Source organism: Wyeomyia smithii, chromosome 1 (genome assembly GCF_029784165.1).
Source record: "Wyeomyia smithii strain HCP4-BCI-WySm-NY-G18 chromosome 1, ASM2978416v1, whole genome shotgun sequence".
NCBI classification, from domain to species: domain Eukaryota; kingdom Metazoa; phylum Arthropoda; class Insecta; order Diptera; family Culicidae; genus Wyeomyia; species Wyeomyia smithii.
The window spans coordinates 71,321,272-71,334,293 of record NC_073694.1 but is presented as its reverse complement, the minus strand read 5'-3'; the positions used below and the strand labels follow the sequence as shown (position 1 = coordinate 71,334,293).

Sequence of the window (13,022 nt, the reverse complement as noted above, 5' to 3'; positions counted from 1 at the left end):
TGTCAGCAAGTCGACACCATGCCGTCGGTTAGCCTGTTTCTTAAGCTGAAACCAATACCAACACACAGAATGGACATAGTGCGCACCTTCAGAATGCGTTCGTCAAGTTTTGTGGCCGTACGGCGGTGAATTTTGTATATGAATACCTGGTGGGAGGTTGACAATGTCTTCTCTGGAATCTCTTCCTGCAGATGCTTAGTCTTCGACGCGTTTAAGGCCGCTTGGTTTTGGCCTTCAGTCTGATGTACGTCTCAATCATCTTCTCAGCTACAACATCAATGTCATCGGCATAGCCAGAGAGCTTAACAGACCACCTGAATATCGTGCTACTCGTATCGATACTAGCCCTTCAATATCACACCTTCCAAAGCGATGTTAAATAGCAAGCACGATAATTCATCTCTTAACTGTAACCATTTTCGAGATTCGAAAGTACTCGAGTGTGTCCCCGGAACTCGAACTACGGACATTACCCGATCCATCGTCGACTTGACCCGTGAACTGTGTCATTTAATCCAAGAAACCGTAATCGTGCATAATCTGCCATAGTTGATCTCGATCGATTGTGTCGTACACTGATTTTAGGCCAATAAATAAAAGGTGTGTGGAGACGTAGTATACACAACATTTCTGCAGGACCTGCCGTACCGCGAATATTCAGTCCGTGGTAGTGGCGGGTACCTATTAATCCCGTCTGGTCCTGTCCCACAAATTCCCTTGTAAACGGTCTACGGCAAAGAATTCAAAGAATTTTCAGCCGCCTTGAAATTGGCGTTCCACAACATGATTGCACGGTAGTTTTAGCAATCCCGGTTATCACCCCTTCTTGTAGACTTTTGCACTCCTCCTGTACGACCTCCTCCTTCCAAATCTTGGCAATAACCCAGTATAGCGCTTTCGCCAGTGGTTCGTCACCATTTTTCAACAGCTCGCAACCTTCTGGAGCTCAAGGACTAGAACACTGTGGTCATCAGTGCGTACACAAAGATCTACTGCCACTTTGTCGTCGTTCTCTGCTACATCGCCGTTAAGGTGCTCGTTCTGGTACTGTTTCCACCTTTCAATTCCCCACGCATGGCCAGAGAAATGCGAAAAGTGAAGGAGGAAGCCGAAGTCGTCTAAGATTTAGGATCGTGGCACGAGTAATCGTGAGTTCCCGGCGGTAGATCATATCTCGAAAACGACTTTGAAATATCACATATTCTAACGTTTGCATTTAAAAAAAAGCTTAACCATCCCGTATGTTTTATGCAAGCTGCTACACAGAATTTTTGTTTTAATATTATTATGAATTTTTCAAATGGTTTCGTTTCTTCATGAAAAATAGATTATTCATTCTCACATCGACTGGTATTGATAACTAAATTTAAAAAAAACTGCACTTGGTTCGGTCTAGTCGCACGCAAACCAATTGAGATTGTTATATTTCCAATTGAAGGCAATTATATTAGCTTACTTGCAGAATAAAACTACGCGTTGGGGTGCTTGCTGGCGTGGAACAACCGCAGGCTTTCACACCGACAGATTAGTCGAGCAGTGATGTACGGCATCGAGAATTTCTTAGCCAAATCGTGCAGGGTGATCCCAGGTTTCGTCCGAACTGCTCTGTAGACTGTCAATAGTAGCTGTTTGTCAATCGTTCAATTTTTGCGGTTGCTGTGATCAGCGCGGTCCAGCGTTAGAGTTTCATTGAATCGTTTCAGCACACTGTTCACGGTTGATTTGGGGAATTAGAGACACTTCCCATTTTTTGCACCTGACCGCGTCGGATCTTCAACGTGAGTGTGCATAACTCTCACTCGAATTTGATGAAATTTCACCACTATGTAAACAAACCTACCTCGTTTCTCGTAACCACCACTAGAGGAGCCACAGTAAATAGAAAGCTGCGATCAAATATTGAGTGGATCCTACTTTATCAATCTTGCGTCAGATCGTCACCTTGTAGACTCATTATCTTTTTATAGACTTCAAGGCGGTGTACGACTTAGTAAAGCGCAGCGAGTTATAGGAGATTATGCTTATGCACGGTTTCCCAACAAAACTTGCAAAGCTGAAACGTGCCTTGACGGTTTCTCAACACGCATCAGGGTAGCGGGCATAACCACGGAGCTGTTTATGACGTTGAACGCTCTGAAGCAAGGTGACGGGCTCTCGAATCTGTTGTTCAACATTGTCTTGGCGCAGGCGCTTGAAACACGAGGTGCATCAAGCATACCAAAGTACGAATATCGGAAGATCGACCAGTGAAGATAATATCTAGCATAGAGCCGGACAGATGTCGCCGACTCCGTGGTAGACCCCGTGCTCGTTTGATGCGTGGTATGGATGAGGACACCTGTTTGGCGGGTGATAGGGGCAGTTGGAGAAGACTAGCCCAAGATCGATTACCGTGGAGACGTGTTTTGGATTGGACAGTGGGTCACTAACGACTGGTCGCCATAAAATAAATGAGTGATTCAAGAAAAAATCTCTAGTGAAAATGTTAAAATCAGTTTTCTAAAAAATGCATTTAAATTTTTGTTGGTGGTTTTTAGATTAATTTTTGTTATTCCGGCCGCTGTTTATTGTAACTATTTACTCTTATGTGCGCTTCGTAGGGAACTAAAATTCAATCCTGATTGATCTGTTTAAGCGATTCTATGATATTTTGTTCCGTTAGGTACAATCAATTGTCCTACGGTGTAGAACAGCGGTTCTCAACCTTTTTTGTCTGCGTATCTTTTGGCGATATTTTCAAAATCAATTGTACCCCCTGACTTGGAATGTTCTCATAGAGTGGGAGAGAGCAGTGGTAGATCATGTTGTGGTGGTCTAGTTTAGGATTCAAATTGCACTATGATTTTTTTATTGCTACAGTCATGTTTTAACTGCAAGTTTGAACAACAAATGAAGTATTATAAAAAATGCTGTGTCCGCCATTACTGATTTTTCCTTAACCTAATCCCCGGAGGCTTTCGCGTACCCCTAGGGTTACGCGTACCCCAGGTTGAGAACCGCTGGTGTAGAATGTTGTTTTTCCACACTTGCGATGATCTAAGCTAGTATATTAGTAGTTAATCACAGTTTTGTGTGCGTGTGTTTTTGTAATTTTTGTATGGCGAGACTTTAATCATTTGAGCGCTGCTCATAAGCAATAAAAACAGAGTTTTGTGACAATGAATTCGTAGTCCAACTGGTAGTGGGCTCCGTAAATAGGGCCCGACGAACCCACTAGAGTGGTCCCCGTGGCTCTGTGGTTAGCGATGTCGGTCGGCTAGCTCTCCCACACGGGTTCGATTCCCGATCAAGCTGAGTATCTTTTCAAGCTGGAAATTTTCTCGACTCAGCACTGGGACACGGTGTATCGTTGTACTTATCCTACACATGCAAAATGTGCCAAAAAACAATATCGATAATGAATTCTCTTAACTAGTTAATCTAGTCTAGTTAATCTAGTTGATCGAGACCGCTATTAGCCCCAAGGCTAAGCGTGCGATATTGTTGTTGTTGTTGAACCCACTAGAAAGTATGTAGAAACACAACAACCAGTTGAAAAGAACGTAATAATATTCATCAACTATTGCACAAATGGAGCTGCATTGTAGAAACGATCGAAAGACAAAGTCTGTGAAAGCAGCCTCTCAAGTCTATAAAAAGCCGATCCGATGTAAAGCTTAGATTCAGTTCGATTGAATGTGCTTGGCGATGTATGCAAAACAATGATGATGTTGATAAATGTTAGTATTCGATCATTTTCATAGACTCTTTACAGACAAAAGCTGTCGAAATGGTTGATATGAAATAACGAGTATAATGTTTCATTCTTACGCTCACGTTTTCCTATGCTGCGTTGTTATACATTGTATTTTCACCTTCTTATCGAACCGTAATGTATCTTTTCTAGCCCAGCAATTGTGCTGTTCATTCTTTTCCCCGAACCTTTCAGCCTAGCGTTCTGGTTGAGCCTGTGGGCTGTTTCACAGGTCTCTAATCTCTAATCTAATACCGAATGGGTATACATTTTTTTTCTCCCTCTGTGCTGGCGCAAACCGGTGGCATTCCTACAGGTGCAAACCGCCCACACTCCGCAACCTGTTATTCTGTATGTTATGCCGTTGCGCTTCGGTTGGTGGATGGGAGGCCAACAGATTGCCTGGCAAATCACATTCGTTTGCTTTATATGCGATCGAACAATCAGTTTTGCTTTTGTGTTCGGTGATTGTGGAAAATGATGGAAGACCAGAGCCCAGAAGTAGTTCGGATGGGCGCAAAACGAACGCAAATGTCATCGCCAGAGCGGAACGGTGCAGTGGCAATCAATGTTTGTGTCACTTGTGCGTACAGTGTAGTGCTCCGGCACCACAAGCGGATATTTGTATCACAGAATCAGAAACGTTCAACCTGGGAAGTCAATCTAAATGCTAGACTAAACCAATTTCTACTTTCTTCTTGCCTGTTGGATCTATTCACTTTGTAATGTTTACGTACAAATGGCATGCCAAATGGAGCAGAGACAGAGTGAAAAAAGAGTGAATAAAAGTGAAATAGGCACAAACGTAAGCATGCTTTTGTTGGTTAATCTTGGTTTTCCAGATGCAGACAGAGAGCACTTATGTGGAAGGTTGACAAAATATTGCTATGGGAGGAAGTTGCTTTAATCCAATGGAGCGATTGTCGGATGGTTTTGGCCAAAAAAAAAACAGTTTTTTATTCTATCAATTTTTCTCCAGACTCTGGGTTCGGTTCAACCGAATTACTGAGGCTCTTTTCGGTAACATTCCTATACAGAGGTGCAGCCACAACACAACAAAAAAAAACGATTTAGTAGCATTCTACTTATACAGCCGCTACCTCTTGGGATGATGGGAATGGTTTTCGAGTTTTCCTCTGGGACGAGAAAAATGTTTTCCTTTTGTTGGTAGTATGTCAAATAGCGACAGTGCGAAAGAATGTGCCAAATGTGCTCGGCTGATGCTGGATGACGGGTGGAAAACATTCAGTGATGCTGTGGCCTTGCGTTGCCAGACCTACTACCAGTCTTACAGGCAGGAGGAATTTGGAGGAAAATCTGACGTGCTCGAGACTCACCTGGGATGCTTTCGATCGCATTGTGGGCTGATATTTTCGCCGGATCTTTCGGGGACAGCAAACACACAATATCCGCACGAAGGCCCTGAAAGAAACGAGAGAAGGAATGCCTGAGATGAATGTGTTATTCTTGGCCGATGTTGGTTAGGAAATAATGCTTGACATTGCCGGAAGAATCCTAAAAGTCCTGACTTAATTCAGCGCTGGTGATAGGATAAAGCTTATTTCGTAAATTTGGGTTTTTGTTCGAAGCAATCGATTCATTGGCGTTTATAATTTTGCGGTTTTCACAGATTAATGATGCTTTTATTTGTGTATAAAACGCAAACGTTTATTGATATTATAGAAAAACTCGGTCTGGAATGGAAAAATATAGTCGATTTCATTCATCGTACATGAGGTAAAGTGACTTTGATATTGAGAATTATTGCTAGAAGCTTCAATAAAATAAATTATTTTATTCCATATTCGTTTTACTTTTATAGTTGCTCGGGGTAAAAGGTTTAGAATCATTATTATTATTATTTATATATTTGACATTCTGTCATTATGACGGCTTTGTGAGGGCTTTATTATGGGCTTGATTAACAAAGTTACTCCAATTCACTCGGTTATTGGCTGCCGCTTACCAATCCAAGGGACAGCGTGTACTCCCCGCTCCTCCTGGTCTACTAATCTTGCCTGCTGCGCCCCTGGGCGTCTCCTTCCTACCGGATTGGATGTAAACACCATCTTCGATGGGTAGTTCTCTGGCATTCTTGAAACTTGCCCTTCCCAGTGTATCCGTCCAGCTTCAGCCTCCTGTTGAATACTGGGTTCGCCGTACAGTTGCACGAGCTCATGGTTCATCCTACGTCTCCATATTACGTTCTCCTGCACGCCACCAAAGATCGTCCTTAGTACCCGTCGTTCGAAAACTTAGAGCACTCACAGGTCCTTCCGAGAATTTTCCACGTTTCATGCCCGTAGAGAACAAGCGGTCTTATGAGCGTTTTGTACGGGATACACTCTTCGTATGGGGACTAAGTCTGTTCGACCGCAATTACTTGTGGAGCCCACAGTAGGCACGATTTCCGCTGATAATACTCCTCCGGATCTCGAACTTATCGCCGTCGATCGTAATGCTGCTGCCTAGACGTTGCCGGTCGGCTTCCGTTGCGCCGTATTTACCTGAAACTCAATCCTTGCCGCTTCCCGTTCTAATCTGGTATACGGTTCTGCCACCGCCGCAGTGGTTTTGCCGACAATGTCCATGTCATCAGCAAAGCAAACGAATTGACTGGAATTGTTGAATATCGCGTGTTGCTGTCGCTCAAATCATTACACACAGTAGCAGAATAGCAGGCAGGAGAGACCATCACCCCGTCGAAGCCATTGAGGGATTCAAATGGGCCCGACAATCTTCCCGAAAACCACACACAACACTGCATCCCATTCACCGTAACCTTTATTAGTCTAATCAGCTTCCCCGGGAAGCCGTTTCCGTCCATAACTCCTTTTGGTCGATAGTGTCATACAATGGTGCGTGAGAGTTGTGTATCCACGGCATATCTGGAGGATCTATTTCAAGCAGTAAATATGGAGTTGACGATTGAAGAATGTACTAACTGTGGAAATAGTAAATTATAAATTTCTTATACACGCAAAACTTTTCCTTATTACTTTAGAAGCTATAGCGCAAAATTGCATTTTGGGTAACAAACCTATTACTTAAAAGGCAATAAAATTCTTCCCCAGTCAAGTAACAACACATACTGTCATATATTTAGCACGTGTTACGGGAGTATGACTATCTAATAATGGTCGTTTCAACCACATGCAAGATTTTTTTCTGTCAAAAACTGCTCCCTTTCCATCTCAAGTAAAAAAAAATCACACACCATCGCATATGTTGCACATGTTACAAGTTTCTTCAATCTACAATTCATCCGGTGAGCGTGTATTAGTTCGCTCGTTGTATGCATACGGAGTAGAGAAAGAATATGACAAGAGCTGCCAGGCAATATTTTCCCCGTCATAGAGTATGCAAACGTTGATGATTTTAAAGATTTGAAATGCGTCTTTAAATGACATCACGATCTGTAAACTGCGTTAAAGAAAAACAAAACCATTCGCTTTCTTGCAAGCTATCCAAAACACATACTTATTGGTTCATGGAAACTCATTTGCACCTGTTTGAAAATACAAAACTCGTGCCCATCCAGAACAATATTCGCAACTTCGGCAACTCTGTTCAGACCGTATAACATATTTTGATTTCAAGTGAACACTGGGGGACGACACGAAAGTGTTTCTAATTAGACATTTAAGGTTGACGGGTGAGATTCTCATTATGTGTGGATGAAGGGGACAAAAATGAATCTGGTCGTTGCATCAATACAAACAGTGGCGTAGTTATGGTTTGGTGGGCCTGGTGCGGTAACAAAAATGTGGGCCCCCAATGAAAATGACTGGGTAGTTTTTTCTTTCATGAAAGGAATTGAGAAAAATAAAACATTTAGTTTTTCATACTTATTTATTCCGTTTTCCGCAAAATCGAAAATAAGGTTAATTTAGATACTCACTTTCCGTGCTTTTTAATTGGCAAAATCAGAAATTATATAGTCACGCGCGAACGCGGATTATTTCCCTCGCTCTGTTTTATGTTAGCAACACAGATAGGGGAACTGTTCCATTATTCATCTCAGCCCAAATTTATAAAACGAAAACTCAATTGAAAACTAGAAATAACGCATATTTTCTAACTAAACCAATCAACTAATCCATGGAATGGATTCCTATTAGTTCACTTTAGATATCTCATGAAGTAAAATTCTCAAAAACTTACCCAAAATCTCTGAATTTGTTATTCAAGTCGGGAATCTACACTGGAAAACTCATTTATTTCGATCATCTAACCAAGAAAACGAAATCTACCCATTCTACCGATTCTATGAGAGCATGTAATCATATTTTGTTCATTTGTTTAACGATTTCGTGTAAATCTGGTGTTTGCTCCATGCATTCTTCGTGAACGTCGGCCTTATGAGATGAATAATTAAACAAATACCCTAGATAGCGTTTTCAGCATCGCAAAAAATCTCTCCTTTATTACGTGTTTCCACGTTGCATCGAATGTTTTCTGCGATCGGAAAACATTCAACTTCGGCGTCAGTCGAATCACAAATCATGTTAAAAATGAACATCGGTATCACGTTTACTCTGTCCGTGTGGATCACGAGGGCAGAGTGGCGAGCACAAATACATGAGGTTGAGTTCAGATGGGCATGTTGACCGGTTCGGTGTTCGCAAGATTTTGGGGCCCCTTTGAGTGGTGGGCCGGTGCGGTCCGCACCAACCGCACCCCCCTAGCTACGCTACTGAATACAAATGCAGCGAGTGAAGTCTTGCTGTCACATGCATTGTGGTGCTTGGCTGTATGTTATCCTGCAGAAACACATACAAGCGTGTGCCCGTCATAATTTTTGTTACTATTTGTGTATAATGCGCAGTCATAAAGCCTGTAGTACACTCTTTGACCGAGCGTCAAATATTTGTCACTTTTTGACAGATAAAAATTTGGTCAAAGATAATTATTTGTCACTCTCCAATTTTAACATGGGGCAAACACGGGCAAACAACAACCATGATGTCCAATAAATTTGACCATTATGTCAGAAGGTCAAATATTTGACCATTATACAAAGAATGTACTACAGGCTTAAGGGGTTATATACCTATTTGGTCGAGAGAAATGAGGGAAGTTTGAATAATATTTTTAAGCAAAACTTTTCCTTATTACTTTAGAAGCTATAGCGCAAAATTGCATTTTGGGTAACAAACCTATTACTTAAAAGGCAATAAAATTCTTCCCCAGTCAAGTAACAACACATACTGTCATATATTTAGCACGTGTTACGGGAGTATGACTATCTAATAATGGTCGTTTCAACCACATGCAAGATTTTTTTCTGTCAAAAACTGCTCCCTTTCCATCTCAAGTAAAAAAAAATCACACACCATCGCATATGTTGCACATGTTACAAGTTTCTTCAATCTACAATTCATCCGGTGAGCGTGTATTAGTTCGCTCGTTGTATGCATACGGAGTAGAGAAAGAATATGACAAGAGCTGCCAGGCAATATTTTCCCCGTCATAGAGTATGCAAACGTTGATGATTTTAAAGATTTGAAATGCGTCTTTAAATGACATCACGATCTGTAAACTGCGTTAAAGAAAAACAAAACCATTCGCTTTCTTGCAAGCTATCCAAAACACATACTTATTGGTTCATGGAAACTCATTTGCACCTGTTTGAAAATACAAAACTCGTGCCCATCCAGAACAATATTCGCAACTTCGGCAACTCTGTTCAGACCGTATAACATATTTTGATTTCAAGTGAACACTGGGGGACGACACGAAAGTGTTTCTAATTAGACATTTAAGGTTGACGGGTGAGATTCTCATTATGTGTGGATGAAGGGGACAAAAATGAATCTGGTCGTTGCATCAATACAAACAGTGGCGTAGTTATGGTTTGGTGGGCCTGGTGCGGTAACAAAAATGTGGGCCCCCAATGAAAATGACTGGGTAGTTTTTTCTTTCATGAAAGGAATTGAGAAAAATAAAACATTTAGTTTTTCATACTTATTTATTCCGTTTTCCGCAAAATCGAAAATAAGGTTAATTTAGATACTCACTTTCCGTGCTTTTTAATTGGCAAAATCAGAAATTATATAGTCACGCGCGAACGCGGATTATTTCCCTCGCTCTGTTTTATGTTAGCAACACAGATAGGGGAACTGTTCCATTATTCATCTCAGCCCAAATTTATAAAACGAAAACTCAATTGAAAACTAGAAATAACGCATATTTTCTAACTAAACCAATCAACTAATCCATGGAATGGATTCCTATTAGTTCACTTTAGATATCTCATGAAGTAAAATTCTCAAAAACTTACCCAAAATCTCTGAATTTGTTATTCAAGTCGGGAATCTACACTGGAAAACTCATTTATTTCGATCATCTAACCAAGAAAACGAAATCTACCCATTCTACCGATTCTATGAGAGCATGTAATCATATTTTGTTCATTTGTTTAACGATTTCGTGTAAATCTGGTGTTTGCTCCATGCATTCTTCGTGAACGTCGGCCTTATGAGATGAATAATTAAACAAATACCCTAGATAGCGTTTTCAGCATCGCAAAAAATCTCTCCTTTATTACGTGTTTCCACGTTGCATCGAATGTTTTCTGCGATCGGAAAACATTCAACTTCGGCGTCAGTCGAATCACAAATCATGTTAAAAATGAACATCGGTATCACGTTTACTCTGTCCGTGTGGATCACGAGGGCAGAGTGGCGAGCACAAATACATGAGGTTGAGTTCAGATGGGCATGTTGACCGGTTCGGTGTTCGCAAGATTTTGGGGCCCCTTTGAGTGGTGGGCCGGTGCGGTCCGCACCAACCGCACCCCCCTAGCTACGCTACTGAATACAAATGCAGCGAGTGAAGTCTTGCTGTCACATGCATTGTGGTGCTTGGCTGTATGTTATCCTGCAGAAACACATACAAGCGTGTGCCCGTCATAATTTTTGTTACTATTTGTGTATAATGCGCAGTCATAAAGCCTGTAGTACACTCTTTGACCGAGCGTCAAATATTTGTCACTTTTTGACAGATAAAAATTTGGTCAAAGATAATTATTTGTCACTCTCCAATTTTAACATGGGGCAAACACGGGCAAACAACAACCATGATGTCCAATAAATTTGACCATTATGTCAGAAGGTCAAATATTTGACCATTATACAAAGAGTGTACTACAGGCTTAAGGGGTTATATACCTATTTGGTCGAGAGAAATGAGGGAAGTTTGAATATATTTTTAAGTACATAGCACCATTTTCATTGCATCAAAGGGGTATTTTTCTGAAAGTACAGTTTATCAACAAAAAAAAAATACGTTTGATTATGAGATATACCAATTATTACTGGAGTAATGGCCGTTTCCTCGAAACGCTATTTTTTTGCAGAGGCTTGCAGTGATCCTGATAGAGACTCAGCGGATCAACCGAAATCAAAAAACTCATATTATTTCATTAGTTTAGAAGTGTGCCGGGTCCTTGAACGATCGCTTTTATGAGTATTTTGTTTTCAGTGCAAACGGGAACGTTTTTCCCAAAAAAATGTACGTTTTGAGCCCTAAAATTTGCATTAAAATTTTTTTTGCGGCAAAATGTAACTGTATGTTTCAAAAAGCGATCGTTCAAGGACCGGCGAATTTAATAACGAAAATTTAAAAAAAAAGATGAAGGAAATCGGTTCAGACGTTTTCCCGCAATCAGGATCACGGCAAAGTCATTTTTCGGAAAACACTATTCCGAGATAATCGCGTGTAAAGTTTCTAGTTTAGCTTATGCGGCCGTGGCGAGGCGCGCTGCAAAACGCTCTAACTTTCTTTCTATTGCTCAGATCTTTATGAAAATTTGTGAAAATGTTCTCAAGATGTTGTTTTTGAAGATAATACAATAAAATTTTTTAAGGTTTTTTGAAAACTAAAATGGTATATAAACCCTTAAGACACAATAAGTAATAAAAAATTGCCATAAAGTAATAAAATGCTCCCCTTTTGCGTTGGGTGTAGATAGGACAGATAATCCCATCCATGCACTCCTCCTGCTGTACTGTATCCCAAATTTTCGCAATCAGCCGGTGCAACAAATGGCCAGCTCTTCCGGACCCATCTTTTTAAACTCCGCTCCGAGGCTATCCTTCCCAGCCGATTGATTGTTTTTCAGCTGCTTGATGGCATCTTTAATTTCGGCTATCATTGGGGTTGCACGTCTTCTACGTTTGTCACACCGACGGAATCCCTTTCTCTGCTCATTCAGGTGTTCGTGGAACCTCCACCTTTCGGTAAACTCACGATCGTCTGTCAGAATACTACCATCGTTATCCCGGTACATTTCAGCTCGCGGTACAAAGTTTCTGAGAGATGCGTTGAGTTTCTGGTAGAACTTTTGCACTTCCCGTGAAAGATATAGTTGTTCCAGCTCTGCATACAGCTCCTCCTCCAGGCGGCGCTTTTTCTCCCGGTAGATTTGAGTTCGCTGTATCTTCTTCTGTCTGTGTCTTTCTACATTCGGACGAGTGGCACTGCGCCTCTAAGCCACCCGCGCAGCGTTCTTCTCATCCATCAGCTTCATACATTCGTCGTCGAACCACTCCTTCCGTTGGGTTCTTCCCACATGCCCGATGACGTTCTCCGCTAAGCTGTTGATGGCTGTCTTAATTGTGTTCCAACAGTCCTCTAGAGCAGCGCTTCTCAACCTTTTTTATTCGCGTACCTCTTGGCGATCTTTTTCAAACCAATTGTACCCCCTGACTTGGAGTATTCTAGCAGAGTGGGCGAGAGTAGGGGTAGATGTTGTGGTGGTCTAATTCAGGTTTCAAATTGAATTATGGTTTGTTTGATTACTATGCTCATGTTTCAAGAGCAAGTTTGAACAACAAATGAAGCATTATAAGAAATTATAGAAATTATAAGAAAAATTGCTGAACCGCTGCTATAGAGGACCTTCCTCCAGCTGGTCCTCGTCCGGCAGCGCAGCTTCGAGCGAATGCGCTTAGTTGTCAGCGACGTTGGGCTGCTTCAGTAGCGCGAGATCAAACCGAGGCGGGCGTCAGTACCGAATGTTGTTAAAACAGAGGTAGTGGTCCGAGTCGGCGTTAGCTCTCCAATAGGATCTGACGTCGATGATGTCTGAGAAGTGCCTTCAATCAATCAGAACGTGGCCGATCTGTGTTTCTGTCTGATTTGGTGACCTCCGCATTACTATGCACTACTACGTACTACGCTCGGCCATGTTCTTGGAGGCGGCAAAATCCATAAATCTGAGGCCCATTTCGTTGGTCTGCAGGTGTGCGCTGAGCCTTCCAATCACCGGTTTGTATTCCTCCTC

General features: G+C 41.6%; 1 protein-coding gene across 1 annotated transcript in view; it reads right to left on the bottom strand.

Annotated features, from left to right (window-relative positions):
• Positions 1 to 13,022, bottom strand: part of LOC129733287 (dopamine receptor 2-like) — a 411,353-nt gene that overhangs the window by 177,212 nt on the left and 221,119 nt on the right. Inside the window, exon 4 of the mRNA XM_055695059.1 lies at positions 5,071 to 5,155. Coding sequence (XP_055551034.1) covers positions 5,071 to 5,155 — 85 coding nt within the window. The remainder of the gene's footprint in view (positions 1 to 5,070; positions 5,156 to 13,022) is intronic.